The following is a 27932-nucleotide window of genomic DNA, read 5'->3' on the forward strand; positions in this document are numbered from 1 at the left end:
AACGATGAAAAGTGTGCGCTATGCGCGGGGGGTGCCTGGCGGTAGCAGCTTGAGAGAGGCCAGTGGGAGATGCTCTGCAACGACAGAGGAAACTACTAGGACGGCAAGACATGAGGAGAGAGGTGGGGGGGGGGAATAGAGGCGGAGGAGTACCGACGCGCCCTCGCGTTGCGTGCCTTGTGTATTACTCTTACGGCATCTTGATATCTCTTTCCCTCTAGGCCACCCCCGTCTGCCGCACCGCACCCCCGCCTCCTGTTACTCTCCGCCTCCCGCCCGAGTGTGGTAATGGGCTGACGCCATTGTGTGATGTTCAGATCCTCTCTCACTTCTCGCCTACTCGGCAGAGGCTGAGGGAGGATGTAAGGGGGTAGGGGACGATACGGGAAGTGGACATGACGTCACAAGTGTCACTAGAGTTCCAGGGAGATGATAGCTGAGCGTGAGGCAGGGCATGACATCTAGCAACCTCTGACAATCCCTTTTGCCACTGCTGCTTGCTTCCCTCCCCCCGCTTCGTCTCCGCTGCCACTATCGGCGAGTGTGAGAGAGAGGGGGTGCGAAGCGTGCGATGTCGATGCACTACTGCTGCGAGCATAGCGTACCAGGTACGCTTGTGTGTATGTGTGAGTGCACATGACGACAATGCTGCTCTTGTCGAAACTGAATGTTTTGTGTCTGCGTGCTCGCGCACAGGCGCTACGTACCCTAGACGCTGGTGCGCACACAAGGAACACGTATTGCTGTGGCTCAGCCTAAGGATTTTGCCGAGCAATGACGTTACAGGGCTCTGCGCCTGACCACTCGTCCAGCCTCCTCTGTCAATGTCTACTGTGCGATGCGCAAGCAGAAAGAGCGCAGTGGATCTGACTGATACTCCCCGACAACGGAGTTATCAACTTCGCGTGCCTTGTCGGATCAGCAAAGCAGTGCGTGTTGTGCGTGAGAGCGGAGAGCGTATGGCAGCAAGCGGACGGGCGCCTCCCATTGTTGCCCTCTCGCGTTTTCTTTTTTTTCATTGTGAGCTCTTCAATGGCCCTGCAGTTAACGTGCTTGCTCCAGCAAGTTTGCCCCACCCCTTCCCCCTTCCACCTTTCCTTTGCTCGTCTGCCGACCGCCTAATGACCGCCTTCCGCCTCCCAGTCACTCGCCCCCTTAGCCTCTCTCTGATGCTATCTGGCACTCTCGCTCTCTCCGTTAGCCTTGTTGCCTCTCCCCTGGATGAGCAAAAGGATGTGGCGGAGTTGTGTGTTGTTCACGTGGGATCTCTGTGGGTCGCTGATGGATGATCGAGTCGGGCGGAGGCCTGTGCAGCGGCTAAATAAGCGAAATACAACGGCGGCAGAAGACGGAGAGCAGCAGGTGTCCCACCGACTTTAAGGTCCCAACGCTTCCCTTTCGTGTGCCACATGCCTCTCTCTGCCCCCTCCCCTCCCACCCCCCCCCTTCCATGTGCGTGTCGTGGTAGTGGTGAGGGGTTCGTCTCTTTCGCGCTCTCACGCGCATTCTGTCCTCCGCGCGTGTGTTACCGAGGAAGTTGTGCGTCAGCTCGCATGTCGATGAGGAGTAAAGGTTGGTGATATGTTGGCTGATAGCTGGGTCTGTTTGCCCACACGGGGTGCACTTTTCGGTTGTTTGCTTTGGGTGTCTTCATACGGAATCTAACCTTGTCTTACATGTTTCTGTGTTCGTTTTTCTTTTTTTTTCTGTCTCTAAGCAACGAGAAAGCATGTCCATCCTCTCATCTCTCACCACGCGGAGAGAGTCGATAACGAATCGTGCATGCGTGTATTCTGGCCCCGGACGTGTTGCGCACAGCCAACCTCGCTGGTTGAGGAAGAAGAGAGCGGAGAGGAGATGCTGCTCAAAGTGCGACGGTTTGTAGTGGTTGTGGTGCTGGTGCATGCATCGGCGTCTTCCTCTCCCTCTGTTTCGCGCCTGCGGTGCTCCCCAAGCGAACCCATGGTTGCCGTGCCCGAGCCGTTCCTTTGGGGGAAGGGGGGCTTTTTTCTGCTCTGTGTAGATTGCACACCGCAGCCGTCGAACTGCCGACAAGCGGGCGCGTGCGTGCTGCGGGAGGCGTGTGGTCCCTTGCCTTGAGTAGGGTGCCACATTATGCGTGTGCTTCCTTGCCATCTCTGCCTCGGTGCGCACAAAGACGCTCACACTCACGCGCGTGCGCATGAATGATTCAATGCGCCGTTGTCGTCCCTCGGGCTTTTTTTCGAACTGTTTCGATACCGCCGCTCTTTCCCACCTCACCTCCTCCTCCTGTCTTGAGTCTCTTCGCAGCGGCGCTGCCATCGCCTGTGGGAGAGATTCGCCAACGGTACGGGACTGCGAGAACCAAGAAAAAACTATCGCGGTGTGCTCACGTGCACGCGCTCCGCCGCACATTTCCCGGGAACGCACGAACCCGTCAACATCAACACAGAAACGGGCACGAGAGCAAAGGATTCCAGCACTCGCGTGTCTCTCCCTCTTTGTGTGTCTGGGTGCCTGATGGGTGGGTGAGCCACAGAGGCATTCCTGCACGAATTTCTCTTACACAGACACACACACACACACTCGCTCACACGCATCGCGCCCTCACCCAAGACCATAAAAGAGGAAGAGGCTGTAGGCGTGCTGCGTAGTGGCAGGTAAACCACGCAAACAGTCGAGTACGAGCCTACCCACAGGCAAACAAAGTCGGCTTCGGGCAACAACGACGACGCCATGGCGTTGCGCTCGCCTTCTTTATCGCCGACGCCGAGCACGCTCGTCTCTGCTGGGCAGATCCTTATCTTAGTTGCTTCCGATAGGGTACGCGTTGCAGTCAAGCGCGCCATCGCCACCGAGGCCTCTTTCGTCTTGCGCGACCTGCTAGACGGACTAGACGTGCTACCCACGGTGCACCGTGACGGTGGTCGCCCTGGCCTCGGTTTCGTCGGTGACGAGAGCCCGTTGCCTCATGCCTCGAGCCCCAAAGGATCGGACGCGGCGACAAAGCTGGAGAACTTGTTCGAGGTAGCAGACGCAACCCCGCCAGCTACGTCTGGCGGGGCGTTTCCGCCACCTCACCCGCAGCAGCACGAAGGTGACGACGCCAAAACGTTGGTAGGCAAGGCAGCCGCGAAAGCAGCTGTGCCAGACTTGATGGACTTCTTCCCTGTGGCGCCAGCTGCCAACCCGCCGGTTGATATTTCAGCTGGCATGCCTGCCTCGGTGGAGGCGACGCCGTTGTCGAACGCTTCGCCGAGCTTCTCTGCCGCCCCCGCCTATCCGGTTAGAGCAACGCCGACTGCGCAGGTGGAGTCCTTGGCGCAGGCCACGCATTCTCCCTCCCGTCCCTCGCCGCCGCCCATGCTACCACCGACGGAGGTGGAGGTTCCGTTCCCGTACTTCACCGGCGACATCTTGGAGCGGGTGTGCCGTCATATGTCGTACCGCTTCCGCATGTCAGCGTTTGGCAGCGAGGACGGGTGCTACCGCGTCTACGTCGTGAAGCCGCGCACGATCCCGCGTCCCATGACGCTGCCGTTGGTGGAGTACCTCGATGCAAAGGATCGTGCCTTCATCGCCGACTGGGATGAGCTCATTACGGTGCAGATGGTGAAGGCGGCAACCCTCCTCAATTATGAGGAACTGCTGCAACTGGCCTCGGCAAAGCTGGCCTCATATCTTATCGAACGCGACTTGGAGGGGGTGCGAACGCTGCTCGGTGTCAAGGGCGACTTCGACCTCACTGAGGACGCTGAGCTGAAGAAGGAACAGGTGGTGGACTACTTGCGCTAGAACGCCGGACAGGGGGGGGCTATAATCCGGTGGGCGATGGCACGAAGGGGAGGGGTAAGGCATGAGGTGACAGCGGAGACACCCTGAAAGGGGAGATCTTTATGTGGTGCACGGAGGCTCATCTAACGCAACCGGGGGGGGCGTACTCTTGCGCAGAGGAGAGCTGGTCTTCAACACCGCTGCGCTGTGGCCGACTCTCCTTCCCCCTTCCCCTTTCCGCTTGCTCTTTGCGTCGTATCGCCACTGTCACTGGTGTCGCTGCACGTGGCCATCGCTCTCCGTCCGCACCGTCAGAACAGCGTCGTGGCTTCCCGCACCCCTCACTGCTCCTCTCTGCTTATCACCTCCTTCCCTGTCCAGTCTCTGGCGTGCGTGGTCGAATCGCGGCATGGCGTCTGCGCTCGTATGTGTGTGTGTGTGCGCCTGATTCGTCGGTTTCTTGTTCTTCTCTTTCGGTCTGTGTGGGTGGGTCGTCGTCTCGCATAGAACTTCTTGCGTGCTGTGTAGGTGTCCCCCACATTGATGTCGGCAAGGCCGCTAAAGAAAGCAGGAAGGTTGGTGGCACACACAACGCGTACAAGAGTGCCTCGCTGCGGCGCATACGCGCAGAAGTACTCTTGTATTACCGGCGCCACCTTCTTTTTTGGGTATGTGGGCTAGCGGCTGTCTGCCTGTGAGCATGCAAGTACCTTTGCATGCAGAATGGGGCAGCCGCGCATGCAAGACGGCTGCGCGCGTATGCCACCTAGCTGATGTGCTTATCATGATGGTGAGGACGGCGCTATGTTCTTTCTGTTTTGTGTCCCCTCCCCTCTCTCTCTCGCCATTTTCGGTCCCTCTACCCTTCTCGTGGGGTCCGTACTCGTGTTGGTGCGTGTGCCGAACAGGCAACTCTCCTGTGCTGCGTCTCTCGCCTTTCGCATCCGGCTCCCCCTCCTCAGCATCTGCGGCTTTCTGGGGAAGTCTCCACCTACATATTCCACAATGAGCAGAGAATGAGGTGTTTTCTGCTCCCCTCCCCCATCTTCTCTCTCGTACAGTAAACACCCAGCAAACGCCCCCGCTCTCTCGCGACGTTGCGCTCGGCTCGTCTCACCAAACGAAAGACACACACGCACGCTCACAAAACGGAGAACAGCGCCCACAGGAAGAACAACAGTGGCGAGTCGGATCCTGTATCCACTCTGCTCGTCCGCGCAACAAAGGAAGCTAAAAGGCAACAACAGAAGGCGAACCTTCGACGCACGCCATAGCGCAAGCACACATACATAGCGCTGGGGCTGCCAGAACTCGTACGCCCTGATCCTTCCCGCTAGATCCGATGGCATCGCTGAAGGAACGCGACACGATGGTGCCGGCTGAGATCGAGGCAGGCGTCGCAGCCTCAGGCCCGGCAGAGATCTCTGCTGAGGAGCTGCACAAGATTCTCAACTCCCCTGAGCACGCGTCGGTGGTGGTGGTGGTGGACGTGCGCAACGCGGATGAGTACGCCTCCTTTCACATCCCCGGGAGCATCAACAAGCCCTTCCAAGAGCTGAACTTTGCCCAGTTAGTGGACGAGGCGGCCCCGCACACGAATCACGCAGCGCAAATGCTGGTGTTCGTGTCTGCGCAAAGTCCCGACGTGGATGATCTGGCGGCGCGCGAGTACATCAACGAGTACGAGATGTCACACGCCGCTCCCCCAACGAAGGACTCGGTTCGAGTGTTGCTGGGTGGCCTCTATACTTGGTTCCAGATCTACTCCGCGTAAACTCAAAAGGATGAAAAGGAACAGCGAGGGAGAGGAGCGAAATGTAGGCAAGGTCGCGCGCGGCCTCCCCGTGTATCCGAGCGCCTGCATACACACACGCAAACAGGAAACGGAAAAGCACAGAGAGGGCTGAAGCGAACCCCCTTCCCTTCCGCATCTTCCTATGCACGTGGAGCTGTCGTTTGGCTTGCGTCCGTGTGTTCTTTGCCCGATCTCCTCTAGGTCCTTTGTTGGTCTTTCTTTGGGACCACGCACTGCCGTGGCACGTCCCAGCGACCCACTCGCTCACTCTTTTTCTGCGGTGACTCTCTTTCGTTTTTATCCAGGAATGGTATCTGTGCAGCTGCCTAGTATCGGCACGCTTGTGCGGGTGTGTGCATGGTGACTCGTGTCGAAGTCTCTCGTCGCTTCACTTCGCCTTCCTCCCCCCCCCCAAATGTCATGTCACTGGCGCTCTTGCCTCCATCACATTTATGTGCTGTCTTTTCGTGGGTCTGCCGCTCCAGACAGTCGCGCTCTGCGTCTCCCCACCCCCGCCCCTCACGCGCACGCACACGAGCATTTTCGTCTGCAACGTCCCATTTCACCCCCTCACCTCCTCACCAAACACATCTTGGATGTAAATACATGTGTGTCGTATTCTTTTTTCTTTTCTGGGACCCATAAAACAATCCCAACGAAACACAAAAGAAAAATAAACAAGAAGGCCTCCTTGTTGCACGCGCCGTTCGGGCGTCTGTGAGTGGATGTGAGGATGTATGCCTGTTCGTCACGCCCCCCTCCCCTCTCTCTCTCTCTCTCTCGGTGTTGTTGCGTCTTTCTGTTGTGTCGATGTGTTTTACAGATACGCCTTTTTCCGTGTGTTTAGTGGTTCTTTTTTCTGTCTTCATTTTCTTCGATCCCTTCGGCAGGCGGCACCTTCTCCTCACCTCCCCCTTACACACACACACACACACACAGACGTCTCATCTCTCTCGCGCACTGAGTCAGGCGGACGCACCCGCGCACTTGCTCGATCTTTGGTGAAAATGGGCCTATGCATGTTCTGCTAAGGGCCACCGACGAAGCGGGACGTCGGAGAAAGGAAAGGAGAACAGCCTGAGCACCAAGATCGGCAGCCGCACCTCGTAGTCTCTTGTCTTTTGGCGTCTCGCGCGTCCCCTGGACCGCGGCGGCTCGCGGTGATGGTTTTATAACCCGGTATATGGTAAGGTGCTGGCGCGATGGAAATGGCGAGAGCTCAGCGAAACAGACCAACAAACACGGAGGGTTCAGAAGGCGCCGGGGCTCCGCGAACTTGTTGCCCTCACACACGCGCGCAAGCCTCCCGCGTATGTATATGTACACGAAAAAAAAGGCATGTCTTCCATGCGATGAGACTCCGTGTGTGTGTGTGTGTGTGTGTGTGTGAAGGGTTCTTTTTTTTGCGTGTGGGCGGGTATGCGTCATCTTCATCCTGTTCCGCTTGCAGCGACATCGTTGAGGCCATTCGCTTGGGATCATATATTAGGCTCCTCGTCATTGCCTGGGCCCCCAACTCTGTTTTCTTTCGATATGCCGAGCAGCCAAATAAAAAAAAACGGAGCCACGCGAAACAGCAAAACAAACGAAAAAGGAAACACGTTGACAAAGACGGAGCGCAATGGCCACTCAGGTGTGAGGAGGTGCCGCCAGCGCCTTCCTCTCCCCTGCCCATCACCACATGTTTCTGTTTTGTATGTGTGTGTGTGTTTTCGCCAGTGACGTGGACGAGTCGAGGAAGTAGCTTTCCCTTCGCCACCTGGGATAAGCGAGAGGTACACACTCTGCGGTAGCAGGAGCTGGCGCAGACGCATGTAGGGGTGGCGAGGCAGAGATGCGAAGTGCTCATCGAGCACCCAAAAGGCGCACTCCCGGTCACGACCCTTGACTGTCAAAGGGATCTCGACTGGTACGGTCGTGAATGTGCGCTGCTGCTCATCACAGCCTCCCCCTTCTCGCCCCTTAATTCCACACTGCTCATCTTTCTCTCTCTCTCACGCATTCCCTGCTTGCCGTATGCCATCGCACGCGCGTGCTGAACGGCATTGCCCCTTGTCCGGCATCACGCATGCGGCTGCGTGTGGCGGCTGCGTAGATACGTGCGAAGCGCTCTCATTCGATCACTCCACAGCTGCGCGCAACCATCTCGTTGTTTCTGTCAAACTCCTCCCGCCCCCATTCGTTGGGGAGCCGAGTGGGGGTGTCATATTACCGTCCCATCGGTCACCACAGGTATCCGAAACCTGCATTTCACGCATCCAATACACTCCCTGCTCGGTGCGGTACATCTTAGAGCGGGGGGCGGGGGTTGGCAAATTGCGAGGACTTGCGTGCCCTTTTTTTCTTGCTGCTCACCACTTACACCTCCTCCGTACACTCGCTTGTACGCTCACCGAACTTCTGCTCCTGCATCCACGAAGGAGAGGCTGGGCACCCACTCAACTATGTGTGTGTGTGTGTCTTCGAGAAAAAGGATCGTCCCCTCCGCTCTGCTCCTCTTCGCTCTTGTCGTGGAGTCGCGACGGTGTGTCGTAGACTGGGCATGCGTGTGGTTTACACAGAAAACACCGCTGCCGCTGCGCAACATACGCGGAAGAACGAGCGGGGAAAGCCCCGTCAGCCCCACGAGCAGAGGCGCACGTGCTTCTCTGTGGTTCTCTTCGACTGGTAACCAACAATGTCGTTCACGGTTTTTCTTCTTCTGTTTGTCGCTGTCGTGGTGCTGCCGCTGTTCTCCTTTCTGCGCAACGGCGCCATCCTGCGCGGCGGCGCGGTTCCTGCAGCGCAGGGCCCGGGCAAGGGCATCCGCAGCTCCTTCATCATCGCCCTTCGTGGCAGCAAGTCGCCCTTCTCGCTAGCGAAGCGCAGCAGGGCAGCGCCGGCCTTTACAGATGCGGCGCTGAACTCGGCCACGTCGGACAGCGGGACGCTAGCCCTCGGCAGTCCTGTCTCCCCCTACAGCCAAAGCAGAGAGCTGTTCCTGCAGGCGCGGCGGAAGGCAGATATGGAAAAGCAGCGGCAACGGCTGCTGCAGGCCAATGGCCAGCCTGCTGCAGCAGCGGATGCCCAGTCCACACCTCCCGCCTCCTCCGGCGTCACCTCGGCGTGGGATCAGAAGCAGCTCTCTGCCGATGACAATATCCGTCTCGTCTTCCTCTTCACACTCGCGGTCCCGACCTTCGCGTTTTGGTACTGCAACCTGCGCGTGATGGTGCCGAGGGTACTGCTGTGGATTCATCGGCACTGCCGAAGCACCAACAAGGCGGCTCCTATGGAAGTACACTGTCAGGCGCTTTTCCCGGTTCCACTTGCTGAGCTGATACTCGGCCTTGGCTGTGTCGCGCTCGTGTGGTACGCTCGTTTTGTCTACCTGGATCACCGGGATAAGGATGTGAGCCTGAAGCGGCACAACAAGCGGTGGTTTGACCGCGCGGTGAACTGGTTCAAGTTCTGCGTGTACCGGCGGTACGTCGACTGCCAGTGCCGTTTGTGGAAACGCTACTTCTCCCTGCAGCTGGTGCCGGCATATGGCCCACTGCCGCTGTTCCTGTTTCCAGGTGAGGCGGGGGCCGGTGAGCGAGGTCAGGCCGCGGAGAGCGGCCACACCTCTATGCGCGCGTTTGGTGTGGTCTCAGCCACCCGACACAACCCGTTCTTTATCTCCGCCTCGACAAATGACGTACCGTCCCCGACGGACACGCCGTTCACAGCTGTGCCCTCCATGGAGCGCCACGAGTCGCCACTCAGCCTCGGGAGGCAGACCCCCGGCAACACCGTCGGAACAGCGCCGGGTAACGCATCGGCAACAAAGCCGCACAAGGGCTACGATGACAATAGCGGCGATGACTGGGACGAGGAGGAGCGTAGGCTCCTGCGGCCGCGCCACCGCCGTACCCCCACCACCCCGACGAGGCCGCCGTCGAAACAGCGTTGTGACGTGAACGGCCAGCCCGGCGAGCTGCATGCGCGTCAGTCCTCTGTTTCGTTCTCCTCCTCGGAGGTGTTGCCGGACTGCCCCCCGCCGCCACCGCCACCAAAGCCGCCGGCGATGCGACGCGCTCACTACTTCTTCGCTGCCCACCCGCACGGCATCCTTCCCTGGTGCTGCTGCGTGAACATGATCAGCAACATCACACACCGTGACGAGAAGCTCTTTCTAGACAACCGCGATATGGTACTCCATCCTCGCGACGCGCCGCACATTTCGGTGCTCTCAGAGCCGGGGCAGCAGTCGTCGTCGTCGCTGCCACGCGCAGCGAACACCTTCACAACGAGTAGCACCCGTGCCATCCCCCCCATCTCCGGCCTAACTCTGGGCCCCTCTGGGTCGCCAACCACCGTCGCCGTGGAAGGCTCGACTGGTGCTGACTCGGCAGGTGGTGGTATGGCGTACGCGAAGGGGCGCTACTATGTCTACGACCCCTTCTTCAAGAAATTCGTGCTTCGTCCCTATAAGGACGAGGCGGTTCCAGTGACGCCGGCGGACGCGGAGGTGTACCGCCGGCGCCTTCGCACCGCGCAGGCGAAGCGTGATGCCGCATCCCTAAAGAAAGAAGCCGGCGCCGGTGCAGCCTCGACACGCGCCAGGGCTCTGCGCCGCCAAATCAAGATTCGCATACGCGCCGTGGTCGCCACTTTCCCCTTCTATGTCCCCCTCATGCGCGAAGTCTACATGTTTTACGGTTACATGGACGCCTCGTACGAGACGTGCAAGCGTGTGTTGCTGTACAACAACAGCACCCAGCGGGAGCGAGAGGGCGTGCCTCCTGTCACGCCGGCCTTCCCTCGGAAAGTCGAGTTCACCACGGGTGCGAAAGATTGTGGCATAGGCGACGGCGATGCCAGCGACGACGAGTACGATGAGAGCGCCTATCCTGATGACCTCAACCACTTGCTGCTGTTCCCGGGTGGCGCTTCCGAGGCTCTTTTATCCTCGGCTCACGGTCCTGCTCGTCTGCTGCTGCGACGCCGCAAAGGCTTTCTGCGCTTGACCATCCACACACAGAGTGGGCTCGTGCCCGTGTACACCTTTGGGGAGACGGACTATTTTGAGCAGCGCAGCTCCGCCACCACGCGGCACGCGACCCCAGTTGACGACGACGAGGGTTCGACATACATGTCTCGGCAGGGGCCGGTGGCAGACGCTCTCTCGAGACCAGACTCCATGAGCGGCGACGGAGTGGCACCTCAGACGGCGCCCAATGCGTCACCGCGGTCGAAAGAGGAGCAGCGGATGCACCGTCACCCGCTCCAGAATGGCCCGACCGCAGGACAACGCGGCGATGGCACCTCAGCTTCGGGTCCAACTAACCGCGGCGGTGATAACACCTCATCCACAGGCACCACACCACCGAACATCGTGAGCCCTCCCTGCCAGCCACCTCCTAGCGGCACCACATTCACGTCCCCAGCGCTGTCGCCCATCGCCGAAGCGCTCTGCAAGGTGCACCAACACGAATCATGGAAGGATCGGGGGAGGAGACTGCTGAGGGAAGAGGGCGAGGCGTGGGGCCGGAATGAGCGGTCGCCAACACCGCTGCACGTACAGGCGTTATCCTTGGAAAAACGACACGAAAGCGGCAACACCGCAGCCTCGCTGAGGGAGCTCGAGGCGGCGACAATGGTAAGCCACGAGACGAGTTTATCGGAGAAGCCGCAGGACGGCCTCCCTTCTGTTTCCAAGCAGCTAGCCCAGAAGCACGCAGCAAAGACGGAGGTCAAGGTGGTGGCGGCCTCCTCGCCCTCCACCGTCAGCCGCCTCTCGCGTTTGATCCAAGTTCTGCAGCGCCTCTTCCAGGATACGTTCGGTCTGTCGCTGCCCATCCTCAAGAACATCATCCCACACCGCGTCATGGGTGCTACAGTCGTGGGCCGACCCATCTACTTCGAGCTGCCGCCCGAGCTGCAGCGCATGTACACCGACCCGGCGAATTACTTCGAAAAGGAGAAGGATCAGGAGGTGCTGCGGGCTGCGCAGGAGGTGTACTTTCACGAACTGCAAGAACTCTTTCTGAAGTACGCGCCACAGTACTTGAAAGACCCCAGTCGGCGCAAGCTCGAGATTATCTAGGTGACGCAGTAGTGTGGTCCTCTTTCTCTGTGCCATGTGCACTTTTCCTTGTGCGTGCGGGAAGCGCTGTATCGTTGATGGAGGTGGCATCCGCCCTGCTGCTTGCTCTGCTCCGAGGCTATCTTATTGCCAGGTATTCCGACCCGGAGTAGCGGTGCAACGAGACTTCTCTTTTGTTTCTCGGCTGCCTGTGCTACCGAGCGTCGTTGTCCATGCCTAAGTAGAGGCGTGAGAGGGAGGGTAAAGTGCAGAGGAGGGCGAGAACACCAACCCAGAGGACGAGGGGAGAGAACAGAGTGTGGCGCTAGTCGGTATCACGCTTTGGCTTTGTCGTTTGGCTACTCTTGGGTGCTCCTCTATGTGTGTATGGGGGGGGTACGTGTATGCACTCTGCGGTGCATTTTGGGGGTGGGCGGTTGTCATCAGGAGCCTCGGCCATCGACGACACGGCACGAGTCCAAGGGCCTTCAAGGCGATGTCACCCATGCACATGCACTCACATGCAGATGCAGGCACCGAACGTTTCACCGGCACCGCAGACCCGCCACGATCGACCGAGTATGCTTTTTTTGTTACGTTTTCTTTTGCCTGTTGCCCTCCAAAACGGAAAATCCTCCACGCCATCACGCACGCGCACTCCTTTGCTTTTCCACCGCTGCCTCCTCTCCGTTTTCTTCTGTCACCCTGGCATGCGCCCCTGATAACGGGGGAGGGGGGAACCTCTTGGTACGTGGCATTTCAAGGCCCAGCGGCATCCTCCTCCCCCATCTCCTATCCCTGCCCAATGCCGAGCCACCTCTGGCGCCGACAGGGCCGAGTGCCTGCGACTCAGCGCAGTCAGGGCGGTGCATCGCTGCTGATCGCGGACCGTCAGCTCCTGGACGGCGTGGCGTCCGGGTGATCTGCAGCCGCGAACGCACGTGTGCACTCTCCACATGATGGGCAGAGTGTCCGCGTGACGCGAACGCATCCCACCACCTGGCCCTCGCACTGCCCGCTGGTGTGGGGAAGCCTGAGCCACCCACTCCCCTCGAGGGGAGGGGATGCACCAGGGGTGGCAGCCGGCATAGCGGGGGAGCGGCTGTGAGGCGGTGGGTGAGGGGGCAGCGCTTGAGGGCGGTGGGGGGCGGTGCTCACAAAGCCGAGTCGGCGCATCTGGTGTGACGCGTGCGTGCCTGTGGCATGCTTTGTCCCACGCTGGTGGGGACCTGAGGCAGGGCGGGGATGGGGCCGGCGTTGAGGTCGTGCTGGTACGGCAGAGCATTGCACACAGGTTGCAATAAAAAAACACCACTGGCAGCTGCATCGTCACGAGTATATGCGTGTGTGTCTCTTCAGCCACCACCACCGTCTTGTACGCGCGCCATCCTCACATTTTCGTGTGCGTTCTTTTCGTTCCCCTCTCCTGCTTCCGCAGGCATGTGTATGGTGGTCTTCCTTTGTATATCTGTGCGCATGGGGATGTATGCGTGTGTCGGTATCAAGATGTGTATTATGTGTGTGCGTGTGTGTGCGCTCTTTTCTCTACCGTTTGTGCTCTTGTGCTGTTTGCGCTGGCTCTCGTCTTCTGCCCCGTCCCTCTTTCTCCCATCCATGTGTGCAGGCAGACTTCTCACCTCACGAAAGGTGTGCGAGTCGGTGGCTGTTTCGTTTCTTCCTGTGCTTGTTTGTTGCTGTTTTGCATCTTTCCAGGTAATGCTCTTCGCCTTCCCTCCCCCCTCCTGTTGGTCGGTCAGTCGGTCTCGCTGAGTCTATCTCAAGCGCGCGAGCCTCTGCGTCTTCGCTCTTCACGCTTCTTCCTTTGTTTTGCTTGTTTTTTTCGCCACGGATGTTTGGCAGACACCGTTGTGTGTGTGCACGCACGGCGTTGGTACTTGCTTTGGTGCACCTTCCTCCCTTTCCCACCAGCGTTGACGGTGATATTTTGCCCTCTGGCATTACTGCCTAACTCGTGCCACCACACCCCCACCTTGCTGAACCTGCAAGCGTCGACGAGCATAACGCTCGCAAGAGGTGGCGTGTTCGGCGGCGTCGAGTATTCCTGCAGGTGTGTGCCTGCGCTTGACGCCGAGGCACGTCCCTTCTTTTCCCGTGTGTTGCTCTTCACCCTCTCCTCGTCGGGCCCATTCGTTCTTGGTTCGCTTCCCTGATCCCCCCCCCCGCGTGGACCGATCTGTGTGGCTCCAATGCGCATGGGCGTATACACATACGCGCGTCTCTGTGTGTGTCCTACCACGGGTGCATTCGGTGCCGTTACGGTCTTTCAGCTCCGAAAAGGGGACACCGACGAAAAATAAAAAAGAAATGCATAGCGCGCGCGGTTGTCGGCGGCCTTACCTCTGCCATTGTGCTCAGTTTACTATTGTGTGCATCCGCTGCGAAGGTTGCCCTTCTTTTTCGCATGTTTCCCACCCTTCCCAACGGTCTGCTTCGTGGTTGCTACACCTGCTCCTACGTGGCTGACGCTGGACCTCCCTCTCCTCCATCATCATCATGGTCTCCCCTACTCGTGATTTCACGTGTAATGCATTGCCCACCGCCTCATGCATCCCGCACTCTCTCCCCACACTCTTTTCTTTCTTTTGGATGCGTTAGTCAAGCTTTCTTGTTTTGTTTGACCCCGGCAGCTCCTTCCACGTAGTCGCACGGGCAGCGTGCCCCGTCCCACTCACCCACACACCGCGAAGCACACACGCACGCAGGTCCACACTGGCCGGCCGACATAAGCGCCACTGGTTTTCTGCCGGGGGCGGCGGCGAGTTTTCGCAACCCCTCCCCCTACCCACCGTCTCTTCTCCCTTACAAACTCCTTGTTTCCTGCTCTGAAGTTGAGGTGCTGTCTGCGCCTGAGCCCCTCTCTCTCTTGAGCCTTTTCTCAGGTGTCGGTCCGTGCGAGCGCATCTCACCTACGTTATCGGAGACACTCCTCTTCTCTACTTTGCACCTACCTATGCTTGCTTGGTCCCGGCTCTGTTTTCTTCTCATACTCGCCTCGATCTTTCGGCTCGCACACCTCACAGTTTCTCTTTTTTCTGCTCTGCCTCCACCCCACCTCGTCGTAGATCTGTTCGACTTAACCAAAGCCCCTCTCCGCTCCTTCTCTGGTCGATCGCGCATTCTTGTCTGCCGCTGATGGAGAAGGGGGATGTTTTTGTGTGTACCGGCAGTGCCGGCGCTGGTAGGAGTAATGGAGGTTCTGTGAAGCTATCGGACATGATTGGCCATAAACGGATCGACATCCTGACGAACGACCACAAGGGCCCTGGTGGACTACTCTACGAACTTAACGTGCGAAGCTCTCCAGCAGGCTCGCCGGCCGTGAATATGTGCTCCACTGAGGAGCGCAGTGCCGCGGTGCAGCGCCGTGAGCTCGGCATTCTAGCACACTCTGTCCCAGAGCGGCAGATACGATACGGTGTGAACGTTCTATCCCAGCCGCCGAAGGAGAGTATTTGGCACTTTGTGAAGGACTCCATACAGGATGATCGCGTTGTGCAAATTTTGATTGGCGCTGCCCTCGTATCTATGATACTTGGCATCACTACTCCAGACTTCCGCACCGGCGAGGTTGACCTCGCCATGGGTTGGGTCGAGGGGGCGGCCATCTTCACCTCCGTGTTCATCGTGACAGTTGTGAATGCGGTGAACGACTACCGTAAGCAGGAGCAGTTTGCCGAGGTGATGCGGGCTGAGAACGCCGCGCGCCGCAGGGTAACAGTGTGGCGCTATGCCCCGCTCAGCAGCGCCAGCGGCGGCTGCGGGGGTGGCGGCACCGTGACGGGGACGGACGGTCTCGCCTGCGTGGCGCTGGAGGTGCCAAGCTCGGATATTGTCGTAGGGGACGTTGTACAGGTTAACTCCGGGATGCAGCTAAATTTCGATGCCGTGCTGCTGGGCAGCCTCGGCCCAATATTGGCGGACGAGAGTAGCGTCACCGGGGAGAACGATGACGTGGTGAAGCAGGCGCTCACAGACCCCTTTCTCATTAGCGGGTCGTCGCTGTTGGACGGGTCAGCTGAGGGAGTGGCGCTCGTCTGCGCGGTGGGGCCCCACTCCTTTTCGGGCGAGATTGCCATGTCCATTCAGTCAACGGAAAAAACGAACACGCCGCTTCAAGACCAGCTCGAGGCGATGGCGGAGGTTATCGGCAAGTTCGGCATTGGCGCGGCCGTCTTCACGTTTACAGCGCTTCTCGTCAAGGAGCTCTTCATGTTCCTTGTGCACGGCAGCCGACTGTATGCCATGAAGTTCTTTGAAAACTTGACCACGGCGATTGCCATTGTGGTGGTCGCCGTACCGGAGGGCCTACCGCTCTCGGTCACCATCTCCCTCGCCTACAGCATGCGGCTCATGCTGAAGGATGGCAACCTTGTCCGCCACTTGGCAGCGTGCGAGACCATGGGTGGGGCGACAGTGCTGTGCACGGACAAGACAGGCACCTTGACGGCCCCAACGATGCAAGTAAAGCAAATCTTTCTGTCCGCGGTCACGTACGCAGTAGCGGACGCCGACCCCGTCGCTGGGGGCGACCTCCCAACCTTTGGCGACGAGGAGTCACCAGCGGCGCTACCCACTCGCTCTATACATACCCACACGTTCGCGCCGCCACCGCCGCCGCGTGGGTTCGGGCAAAGCCCGTTCTCGCGCGCACCTCCCAGTAGAGCCATCACCGTTCCCCTACCTCCCTCGAGCGTGCAGCTTTTGCTGGATTGTATTGTAGCCAACGCCGTTGACCCAGATGTACGGCGCGCGACCAACAAGACGAGCGAGGCGCTGTTGTGGCTCTGCCATCTCATGCGCTGCTCGAGCAACCACACAACACAGCAGGATGTGCAGTCGTTCCGAAGCACCCAGGCCTGCATGTTGGCCACGATGCAGGACCCGAGCCGGTGCCGTCGCTACCCGTTCAGCTCGCACAGCAAGATGAGCCTGTGCATGTTGCGACAGGTCGCCCCGCCAGCTGGTGCGGGCAACGGAGGGGGCCGCACGCGGCTCTACGCGACCGGCGCGGCTGAGGTCATCTTGGCGCGCTGCACATCGTACATCAACGATAAGGGTGTGCCGGTGCCGCTGACGTCTGAGCTGCAGGCGTGCCATGAGCAGGCATTGACGCACTATACCGAATCGGGGCTGCGGACTATCTGCTGCGCCTTCAGCGATGCGCACGGCGCCGCAGAGGCGAACCTGTGGAACCAACAGCCGCAGCAGCTGCAGCACGGCGCGGCTACCGCGTTTGACGGCGAGTTCTGCATGATCGGAATGATCGGCCTTGAGGAAGATGTACGGCCGGAGGTGCCTGGCGCAGTGAGCCAGTGCTTCGGAGCGGGTTTGCGCGTCATCATGATCACCGGTGACGCCACGCTCACGGCGATCAATATTGCCCGCCGCTGTGGGCTGATTCGCGGCGGCTCAAACAGTGGCGCGCTGAGGGCCTCGCCGCTGCCGGACGGCAATCGCACCCTGCGCAACCCCGAGGCGCCTAGCTGGTCGGCTGCTGCTACGCTCGCAAACGGTAAAGACAACGGGTTCAGCCCAACGGAGAACAGCGATGCTGCCATCTTCGTGAATACGTCGCTGCTCCACTACGAAAACAGCGGCGCCGCCTCTGACGTCGAGGGTCAGTTTTTGGACGGTGCGTTTGGCCGAACAGCGTGGATGATGCAGGAACCGGCAGCGAATGCGTCGCCCCAGCAGCTCATAGATAGTGGCTACGCCCTCGACGGAGAAACCTTTCGGCAGCTCAGCGACACGGAGCTCCTCCAGCAGTACCTGCCGTACATTCGCATCCTTGCTCGCGCCACGCCGATGGACAAGAAAAGGCTGCTCTCCCTCTTGCGCCGCATCGACCCGAACGCGGTGATTGCAATGACCGGCGACGGTACCAATGACGCGCCGGCACTAAAGCTCAGCGACGTCGGATTCGCCATGAACGGCGGCAGCGACGTGGCGAAGCGCGCGTCCGATATCATTTTGCTGAACGACAACTTCATTGGCATGGTGAAGGCGACCATGTGGGGCCGAAACGTGAAGGACAGCATTCGCAAGTTTCTGCAGTTTCAGCTCACAGTGAACTTTTCGGCGTGCGTCGTCTCTTTCTGTGGCGCCATCATGAGCGAGCAGAACATGTCCCCGCTGAGGCCGGTGCAGCTCCTCTGGCTGAACCTCATCATGGACACGCTCGCCGCCCTCGCGCTGGCGACGGAGCTGCCATGTGAGCCGATGCTCCTCTCCCGGCCACCCGAGTCAAAGGATACCTCAATCATCGTGCCGAGCATGTGGTTCCAGATCGGCTTTCAGAGCACCTTCCAGGTCATGTGTCAGCTTTTCCTGCTCGGCTACGGAAATGTCCTGCTGAGCGCACGGGGACATACGACACCGCTGCCGTCCACCGGGGAACCGCCGCGCGACCCGCGCTACTTCAGCGACGCCCACATCTGCTTTCTCTTTAACTCGTTTGTGTGGATGCAGATCTTCAACTTCTTTAACGCGCGTCTGCTGCACCGCAGCGAGGGCTTCTTCTCCAACTGGGCGGACAGCGCCGTGCTCTTTGTTATTGTCGGCATCATTGTCGTGCTGCAGATTATAATTGTGGAGGTTGGAGGCAAGATCATGTCCACGGTGCCTCTGACAGCGCAAGAGTGGTTTTACTCTGTCCTCATCGCAAGCGGCACCCTGCCAGTAGGCGCCATCTCGCGCTTGATCTATGCCCGTTACTCGAAACGCGTGCTGCCGCGCGACGGGTGCTCGCGAGGGTTGCTGTCGCGGCTTCGGCGCAGTGTGAAGAGCGGTAGGCTCAAGGGAAAGAGGTAGCGGTTCTCGGGTCTGCTCAGGGCGCCTCCTGCACTTCTTTCACCTCTCGCCTGCACTCTCGTCTCCCTCAACTGCCGTGGTGCCACTTACGCGCTGTCGCCTGTCATGCTTGCAGCTTTCTCCCTTCATGTGTGCGTAGGAAGGGTGCTCGCGTGCGCGTGTCAGGGAGCCGCATACTGCGCTTGCTGAAGTGGCAGGGGGAGCGCATCACCCCAGCGGCACGCCGTTTTTTTTGTGTTTTCGTCGTCTCGCTGATCTCCTTCTTTGACTGAGCCTTTTTGTTTTTATGTCGTACGGATTCGTCTTTTGTGTTTTTGTGTCGCCCACTCCTCCTTGGTTGTGGGCGGGGGTGGGGAGTTGGAAGGTGTGCTTGTCATGCGTGTTGTTTCGAAAGCGAAAAATATATATATATATGGAAAGCCATGATGTACGCACTCACTGATGTCCCACTCTCTGTGTTCTTCTCCCCAGCTTTTCTCTTTCCCGGTATCCCCATCATAGCGACCAAGCAAAGGAAGCGAAGAGGTGCGGCGTCATCGAGGCCACCGTTCTCCGCCACCTCCCCAACCGCAGGTAGACGAGAAAAGCAAACTCCCACCGTGTCCTCTCGTCACACACGCGCGCATGCACCCGGCCACCAACTTTGTTGGACATAGCGTGACACTCTCCACAGCACTGGCCATGTCGTCGTGTGTTCACTTTCAATGCATCCGAGAAGCAACAAGAGCAGCGTGATCTTATCGAAGTCGTGAAGGTCCATGTGCGGGCCTGGTCTGGTGCAGGCACAAAGCAGTCCTCACGTGATGCCTCATCGTGAAACGGGTATCATTGCCGTCCCTTTTCGCTTGTTGTGTTTCGCGCTTGCGAGATGTCTCCCTCCATCGACGTCTCACGGGCCTAAGGACTGCTCTTCTACTACAATCCCCCCCCCTCCCCCATCTATCCTCCCCTTGCTTCTGGAACACCTTCCCTCCCCACCCCATACATACATGCACACGTGGGCCTCAACCTCGCTGCTCTCTTTCTCCACCATCTCGGCTGTAAGCTCACCGTTTCGCCTACACCTCCTGCACAGGCAGAATACGAAAACAACCACACCAGCAGAAGAGCGCCGAAACCTCTTTGTGCCGCACAGAGCGAACACCAGTTAGAAGAACGCCACCCCCACCCCACCCCCCAAAAAAGCCAAAGTCGCAAGAGCAGCGCGCAAGTTCTGACCGTCACCAGTAGACGGAAGACAAAGGCGTCAGCGGAAGTGGGAACGAGAAAGAGGAAAGAAAAACAAGTGCCGTTCTCTTCTCTACCACCGCGCCTTCATTTTTCGTTTTTTTGGGGGGGAGGTCTCCCGAACCTGTCCCCACACTTTCCTCCTCTCACTATTCTGTCTCGTGATTATTCAAGTCGTCGCTGAAGGCGTGCTTGTCTATCGTTTCTCCTCTCTGTATTCGTGCGCTTTTCTTTTTAGTTGTTGTTGTTCCCCAGCAACCGTGTTGCTGTTGTCTCACTTTCCTGTCCTCACATCGTCTCGACACGTCCTTTTTCTTTCGTTCTTTTCTGTGTGTCTGTGCCGTGTCTTGTGTCGCTTACTTCTGACCTGCGCGGCGCCACACTCCGCTTCGTCCGTGTTTTTTTGCTGTGCGGGATTCCTTGCCCCCAACCCCCAAACCCCCTCCCTCCCTCCCGCACGTCCATCCACCTCCGATTCTCGTCAGTCTTTCAATCCCCCTCCCCTCCCTCCACGCAGTGTAGCTATCCCCTCTCTCTCCAACTCCTACTATCTCTACGACCACCACCACCCACGCCTCACTCCCTCGATAGCACACGTTTCGTGCCCCGCAAGACACTTACACACACCTACACACTCTCTCTCCGACACACACACACACACACACACACACACACGGGAGCTTACGAAGGGGTGCCGAAATAAAGGAACGAAACGGGAAAAGGGGCGAAGGAGCGTGCATTCACATACACGGGACGCCGCGAAGACAAGAAAGTGCTTTCGGAGCCTGAACAGCGAGCTGACCAACCTTTCCGAAAACGGAAACAAAACGAAGGACCTAGCTAGGCACGCACACAAGCAACGCAAGTAACACATTGGTCCCTCCCTCCCTCTCGTTCTCCTTTGCACGCGCGCTTCACCTCCCCCACCCCCTCCCTCACCATACCGTGGATCTCTCGCTCTCTCCCCTGCACGTTCGTCATCTCAGTTAACGCCGTGGATTTACTTCTCTTTGTGCGGCATTGATCTCCTTTTTTGTTGTTGGTGTTTTCTTTTTCGGACGAGAGACATCAAGTGTTAGTCAGACAGACACGCACACAAGGGTGTCTCGCTGCAACCGAAGGCAAGCCACACGGGCAACAGGAGTCCTGCAAGAAATATATATATATATATATATATATGCAGACAAACTTTACAGGCAAGAGCAAGACGTTTCTGCGCGAACCAAACGTACCAACAACGGAAAAGAATTATAGAAGCTGTTTGTCTCTTGGGCTTTGACTACTCTTTTTCTCTTTTTGTGTGTGTGTGTGTTTTCCTTCAGTTTGTTCTTGTGAGACCTGCAGGGTCTCTGTCTCTCTGTTTCTCCACCACCACCACCACCACCACACCCCTTCTCTCCTCCCCCCTTCTGCATGCGGTATTTGCGTTGGCGTTTTTACGCCTGAATAGTATAGCGTCATCATCGTTCTTCGCACGTCTCTTGTTTTTTTTTTATTTTCCTCGTCGCCACCAGAGTGGGGCTGCGTTTATCGCCTTCTTCGCGTGTGATAGTGCTGCTTCCTCTGCTCTGGTTCATTTTCTGTATGTGCGAGGGCGTTTGTGCATCTGCGTGAGTTTGAGCATTCATCGACGTGGTGCCTGGCTTGGGCTTCGCGAGTCGCCATCTCTCCCTCTTTTCCTGCCGCTGCACTGTTTTCCATTTTCACCCGCACGTAGTGAACGCACCACCCAGACCTGCCGACATACCCTGCTCCCTTCCCTTTCCCTTTCCCTCCCTCTCCTTCTGCACGGCGTTCCAACGTCTGCCGCTCCTTGCTCCCTCTCTGAGGGTCTGCTTTTTGCTCACGCTAAATTAGAAGCGAGACTCAGCCAGTCTTCTGAGAGCGGGGTGCAAACTCTCCAACTGTCGGAGGCGTGTCCCCTCACCTTCAACGGTTCACGTCGGCTGTGTCGGTTTCATCTTTGCGTGTTTGTTTGCGTGTCCTCCCTCATTTGCCTTTCTACTCTGTCACTCTGGCGTCTTTGCTGAGATCCCGCCGCCGCTGCTGTGTCGTCCCACGTGCTATTCTGCCAGCTCGCATCTCTCACCCAACGTCTTGGCCCACTCTTCCTCTCCCTTCCTCCTCTAAAACCCTTTCGGGAAGAAGGCGTACGAGGGTTCGTGTGTTTGGTTATTTCCCTCTCCCTCTTACATTTTTGGTCGCTCTCTTTTTGTGTGTGTTGTTGTCGTCGTCTCGCCTCTTCTCTCTTCACCACCTGACCTCCGCCTCGCTTTCTTTTGTTTTTTTTCTGTTGGTCCGCCTTGACAAGACTGAGCCCCCCCTCCTCCCAGCACCACCACCACCACCCCACCCTCTTCCCACCCACGCCATCGAGAAGGAGGCAGAGGAAGGAGAGCCATTACCAGCGCGTTCTCTCTTCCGTATATATATATATATATCTTTCTCTCTTTCGCTGTTTTGAGCCACGACACCCCTTTTTTCTGTTGTTTTCCCTCTCTTTTTCTCCTTTTTCTCGTTGTGTAGGTCGTGTGCTCTTTCGTGGCTTTCACTTTCTATTTTGGATTCTTTGTTGTTGCTGTTTTCGCGTGTGTGTGTGTCAGTGCGGTTCTTCGCCCGCTCATACACCCCAACCACCCACACACACGTGTCTGCTCCACCTTTGCTTTCGACTCTTGACACACATACAACAACAACAGCAAAGAGAAAGAGAGAAAGAGAGTCCAGGGGCAGCTGAGGAGGGCGTCGACACAGTCGTCATAATCATCCGCGCCCACCAGCGGAGGGAAGTGCTGTAGCAAAGGTGCAAGCACTACAACGGGGTGAAAGAAAAAAAAGGAGGAGCCTTTGCATTGGGCCGCAGCTGCGCTAGTTGGTGTTCTTTGTTTTGTTTGCTTCCTATTCTTCTTCCGCAAAGCGCAACGTGTTCTGGTCTACTCTTCTCGCTCCTAAGGTGAGACTTCTTTGCTTTTTTTCGTTCTCCTCGGCTTTGCGAGCGGTTGTACACAGCGCCGAAGACACAAAGGACCCAAGGCACGGAAAAAAAAAGAAAGAGGGGGCGTTACAGATCACAGCGGTGCTCAAAGAACCAAAAACAACAGAAGACGCGCGTGCTTGACTAACGGTGCATCTTCATCAGAAGCCAACAGGTTACCACATCGACTAGCGGCCATTGTTCTGGTAAAGGTGCTTATTTTGCTCGTTGCGCTTACGGCCACGCTTCTTCACCGTTCTTCTTTTGTCCACCTGCCACCGTCTGTGCTTCTCGTCTCCCGCCTCTCTCTCTGCGTGAGCGTATCGCCTGTGGGATTTTTTTTTCACTCGCCACTTTCCCTTCTATATTTTCTGCCTTTCGCTCTTCCTCTATTTTTTTTTCCTGCCTGACTTCTTTACGTCGTCTTTGTGGTTTGTGCGTGTGCTTGCCCTCTTCCTCCACTCCCTCCTCTTCCTCCACTCCCCTCCCGTCCGCAGCCACCTCCTTTTTTCTCTCACTTTTGTTTGTCTTCGCGTCTCTCTATCTCTTTCTATCTCTGCTCCCTCTTCTCTCTTTTGCGCGCGTGCGTGTGCGTGGTTCGGTGTTGCTCTTCCCTGTTCATTTTCTTGCTCGATTTTATTTCGTTTAGGAGGGGAGGTCTTTCTCTGTTCCTCTTCGCTGTTTGTGATCGCTGCCCGCTCGCACGGTTACCCCCTCCCTCCTCCTTTGAGTCTTCTCGCGTGCTCTCTTTCCTCCCACAGTCTTCGTTCTTGATCTTTTTGCGCAGCGCATTCTCGGGCCCCTCCCCCGCTCTCTCTCTGGTGCTGTTTCTCTGTCGCTCAATCTATTTTTCTTTTCAGTGCATTGTACGGCAATCTGTTCTCTTTCGTTTTGCTTTTATTTCCATCTTAGTTCCTGTATTCGCCAAAGTGCGTGGAGAGTCGAGTCTTTCTCCTCTTGGTGTTCCCTCAGCCTCCCCCCTCCCTCCCTCTCCCCTTCCCCTGTCTTTCTCTCTCTCGCTCTCGCTCTCAGTTTTTTCGTGCATCCTGGCTAGCGTTGTTGGTACTTCGCGCTCACCTCTCCTCTTCGTCAGAGCCTTTATTCTTTCTCTTTCACATTTGTTTTTTTTTTTGGCCACTCAAGCTGAACCACCAACAGCAAAGAACATCTTCGCTTTGTCCCTTCGTCGCCCTCTCTCTGTCTTCCTCCACCCATCCCTCCATCCTCCACCTCGGCAAGCATCTTGAAAGAGTGCCCCCACGGACCCCAAGAAGAGGAAACAAGACAGCACGAGCACCTTCCCCCGATCCTTTTTTATTACTATTACTATTTCGTTTTACATTAGCCGATATCTTTCTCACTCTCTCTCTCTCTCTGTGTGCGCGTTCGGCCGTCCCGCTGTCGCTGTTTTTCTTCAGCTGTTCGCGTTCATCAGCCGGCGTTTACGCCCTTCGAGTCCCTTCTTCTTTTGTTGTTGGTTGCGTGGCGCCCTCTGCTTGGGCTCGTGTGCTGAAGCCATCTCTCTCTCTCCCTTGTTTTCCTTTGTATTGTTGCACCACACACGCGCACACGCTCCCCTGTTTCGATTTGTTTATTCTTGTTGGTGCTCTACTTTACCGTTCGGCTTTTTTTTTCTTTGGCCTTTGCTCTGTGAGAAAGAGCGAGAGCCCGTCGTTGAACGCCTTTGGCGTCGCGTGCGCCTCTGTTGGTGCTGTTTAGATCTTTCATGTATCGCGCCTGACGAGCTCCTCACGTTGGCCTCTTCGTGCCGTTTTTTTTTTGTCTCATCCCTTTTTCCCCCTTTTGCCTTTTGGTCTTGTAAACACCGCCTTTTCGGCTTCTGTCGTTCCTCACGTATTGGGGGGCAGGCATGGCCGCTCGTATACACCCGGAACCATGTGGCGGCATAAGGGCGATTGAGAATACGAAGGCGACGCTAACGAACGACCCGCAGGACTTTACCGAAATTTCATCCCTCTTTCAAACATTTGGGCAGCAAGATGTGAGCAGCGGCGAAGATGACGATAGCGAGGTGATGGCGGGTACCCATTGTGCCGGCTACGGTAGGCGGGATGCCGCCACGACCCCGTCGGGCCGAGACGTGGATGCGTATTCCTCCTCCGGCTACGCTCAGCGGGGTGACGACGTTGCTAAAGCCTCTTCCTTGTCAGTGAGTCGCGCGGGCCAGGGATCGCTGAGTTCGAGGCGCTCTCGCCAGCCGCTCAACCGCAGCTCGCATAACCCGTACGTAATCCTCGGCAACAGCGACGTCAGTCGCCCAGAGCTGGAGGCATCTGTCATGGAGAGCTCCTCGAGAGCCGTGCGTCGGCGCCGCAGCAGCTACAGCTACAGTAACAACACATCGCAGAATGCGCTCATGTTTGAGTTCAACTCTACCTCTACCTCCACCTCCACTCCGACCCCCGCCGACTTCGGTTCGAGCAACCTCGCTGACAGCGGGACGATTCGCCGGCACCCGAGTCAGCAGCTGCAACAACAGCCGCCAGTCGAGGCGCCGTCGACGCGGTTTTGGCGCGATGGCAACCGAATGACATTGTCTACGACCGATGTTCGTCCCATCTCCGTCACGACAGTGGGCACCCTCACCTGTAGTGACAAGGAGCAGAACTTGAACGTCAATGTGAAGCAGCGCGTACGGCCTGGCGCCAACTCCGCCACCTGCTCCCTCAATACCTCAAGTATGACGACGCCGGTGGTCCAGTCCGTGTCACCTGCGCCAACTAGCACTTCGGCGATGGCGCGCAACGTCTCCAGCCTCGCTGAGGCAACCCTACCTGTGTCTCTTGGTGCCACCTCCAACGCGTCCCGCTTCATCACGAGCGGCGGCTCGGCCTCGGAGGACCCCAGTTCGTGTGGACCTTCATCGCAGCACCTCGATCGCCGCTACGTTGATGTGCCAACGAGCACCCCTAGCACGGCAGATGGCATCGAGCTGGCAGGTCAGCGGAGGAACGAGCCTGAAGTGAGCCCCTATGCCCCGTGCCATTACCCTTCAAAGTCCCTGTACTATCAGCATCCACAGCAGCAGCAGCAGCAGCAGCAACAGCAGCAACACCCGCAGCCCCAGCCGTACGGCTACGGCGTACAGGCCCGACCTTACCCACTGCAGCAGCAGCACCAGCACCAGCAGGCTTACGTTTATGGTGGCTACCCGAGCCATAACTACCCCGCTATGCCTCCTCAGCCGGGCTACTACGCGCAGATGACCACACCACCAAAGCAGCAGCAGTACTACGCTCCTCCGGCGCCGAACAGCAACATGACCATGCTCGGAAACACGAATGACGGGGCTCCCAGCCAAACTTACGCAGAAGTAGCGTACGCATCAATACCACAGCCTGCACAGGCCCCGTACATGGGCAGTCCCGGGACAATAATGGGCCCGTATAGTTATCTGCCGATGCCTCCCATGGCGCACTACGCTGGCGTGACCCTTGGTAGCTTCTCGGACGTGCAGAGCGCTACGCAAAGGCAAAGTTCCGGGAATGCTACGGCTCAGGTTCAGCACACCCAGGCGCTGGCGGTGGTAGCCACCGATCCCACTCCAGCTGCCACTGCCTGTACCCTTGGCAAACCCACGAAGGCCAAAGCGCAGCACGCAGACCCCCCACAGCTGCATCATCAGAGCGCCAAGAAGGTCGCCGCCCCAGCCTCCGTCTCAAGCTTGGCGTCGACACTCGACACGGGCTCGAAGGCAGGCACGCAGTCCGCGTCGACCGTGGCTCGAACGTCGGCAGCGCCAAGACCAACCAGCTCGTCCTCGAAGAAGCTCCCCAAGAAGCAAAACGATGCGCGCTTTCACGTGAACCGCGACGCACCAGTTCGCTTGTTTGTGGTCGTGAAGCGCAAGAGAGAAGGTCAGCGGTACGCCTGCGCCCTCCCTCCTGAGGAAGTCCCGCTGGGCAGCCACATGCTTGTGGAGGGAGACCGCGGTGCCGACATTGGCGAGGTGATCCGCCACGTGTCGATTGAGCAAATGGCTCGCGACTGCGCCATCGTGGAGCGGCTGCGACAGCGGGCGATGGAGCGAATGCTAGGGTCCAAGGAAGGCATCGTCGGCAACGCGCATGACGACGCTGCCAACGCCGACCTCAACGAGGCCGATTTGCCGCATCTGACGGGAGAGGCTGCTCTGGAGTACGTCATGTCACTCAAGACGTGGCCGTGGCTGATTGGACCAACCACGGCGGAGGACATGGCGAGTCTGGGGCCGCAGCTCGAGGCCGAGAAGCAAGCCTACGCCACCGCTAAGCCGATCGTGCAACAGTTCATCGAAAACCGCTACCTGCAGCGCGTCGCACGCAACGAGGCAGCACTGGCGGCAGCGGCCGCTACTGCCGAGGCGTCTAAAGCGGCCGACACATTGGCTGCTGCGGCTGAGGAGTCGGGAGAGTACAGCGCCGATCACACCTCCACAGACGACGGCGAGCGGCGTCGCAACCTGACACCTCTGTCTGGGGAAGAGCTGAAGATGCTCGAGCTGAGCCGCGAGGTCACGCTGCTCGACTGCGAGTATCAATTCACACGCGAGAAGATCACATTGTACGTCAGCCGCCCATCTCGCAACATTTTCGTAGACTTTCGCAGTATGCAGCGCAAGCTCTTCCGCACCTTCCGCTGTCGAATCTGGATCGCCTACATGGACGAGGTGACGCACGATAAGGACGCACCGGAGTCGTTTGTCTTTGTGCCCTCTCCGTCCACGCCTGCCGCTGCCACCGCGCCGACGCGCGGCGACGCCAAGGGAGCAAAGGATGTGGCGTGAAGCAGAAGATATAATTGCTGTACGACCACACCAAGGGTTGGCACTTTGGAGTGTCTTCCACCACCACCACGACCCATCTTCCCATCCGTACCAAGACTGACACACCAACATCTGCCCTCTCTCTCTCCGCCTGCCTCGATTCTCCGCCTCGTTCTGCTGTACAGGACGGAGGGGGGAGGAAGTCGCTGCCGCAAAGGGGCGCAAGACGAATGGAAGGAAACACCGTAGCCCCCCTCCCACCCCCTCCCCTCTCCCTCTCACGCGAAATCAGCGTGGGCACACTGCGATGGGCGAAGCTCGAGGCATCCATGCGTGCGTATGGGCACAGGCAGGGCGCATCCCTCACCCTCTCACCAAAACGAAGGCGCTCATTTTTGCACCCTATTCCTCCCCGTCCCCTCCTTCGTCTCTCCTCATGTGAACAGCACATATCTCAACAAGCGGGAACAATCCGGAACAGCGGGCGCGTGTTCCTCGGCACAGGCACGCACATCTGGAACCATTTCTTCCAGGC

The 27932-nt window shown here is 58.1% G+C and overlaps 5 protein-coding genes across 5 annotated transcripts; all 5 read left to right on the forward strand.

Moving 5' to 3' along the window:
- Positions 1–3195: 3195 nt before the first annotated feature.
- Positions 3196–3777, forward strand: LMXM_32_0980 (conserved hypothetical protein; the record flags this gene model as incomplete). The annotated part of the gene is made up of 1 exon (XM_003878299.1): positions 3196–3777. The coding sequence occupies one exon, from the start codon at positions 3196–3198 to the stop codon at positions 3775–3777; it is 582 nt and encodes a 193-aa protein (XP_003878348.1).
- A 1321-nt stretch (positions 3778–5098) lies between these two features.
- On the forward strand, positions 5099–5530 carry LMXM_32_0990 (hypothetical protein, unknown function; the record flags this gene model as incomplete). The annotated part of the gene is made up of 1 exon (XM_003878300.1): positions 5099–5530. One exon carries the CDS (start codon positions 5099–5101, stop codon positions 5528–5530), a length of 432 nt encoding a protein of 143 aa, XP_003878349.1.
- A 3025-nt stretch (positions 5531–8555) lies between these two features.
- Positions 8556–11621, forward strand: LMXM_32_1000 (hypothetical protein, unknown function; the record flags this gene model as incomplete). Its single annotated transcript, XM_003878301.1, has 1 exon — positions 8556–11621. One exon carries the CDS (start codon positions 8556–8558, stop codon positions 11619–11621), a length of 3066 nt encoding a protein of 1021 aa, XP_003878350.1.
- A 3213-nt stretch (positions 11622–14834) lies between these two features.
- On the forward strand, positions 14835–18431 carry LMXM_32_1010 (putative calcium-transporting ATPase; the record flags this gene model as incomplete). Its single annotated transcript, XM_003878302.1, has 1 exon — positions 14835–18431. The coding sequence occupies one exon, from the start codon at positions 14835–14837 to the stop codon at positions 18429–18431; it is 3597 nt and encodes a 1198-aa protein (XP_003878351.1).
- A 6236-nt stretch (positions 18432–24667) lies between these two features.
- On the forward strand, positions 24668–27418 carry LMXM_32_1020 (conserved hypothetical protein; the record flags this gene model as incomplete). Its single annotated transcript, XM_003878303.1, has 1 exon — positions 24668–27418. The coding sequence occupies one exon, from the start codon at positions 24668–24670 to the stop codon at positions 27416–27418; it is 2751 nt and encodes a 916-aa protein (XP_003878352.1).
- Between the last annotated feature and the right edge of the window lie 514 nt (positions 27419–27932).

This window comes from Leishmania mexicana, chromosome 32 (assembly GCF_000234665.1).
Source record: "Leishmania mexicana MHOM/GT/2001/U1103 complete genome, chromosome 32".
In the NCBI taxonomy this organism is placed as follows: domain Eukaryota; phylum Euglenozoa; class Kinetoplastea; order Trypanosomatida; family Trypanosomatidae; genus Leishmania; species Leishmania mexicana.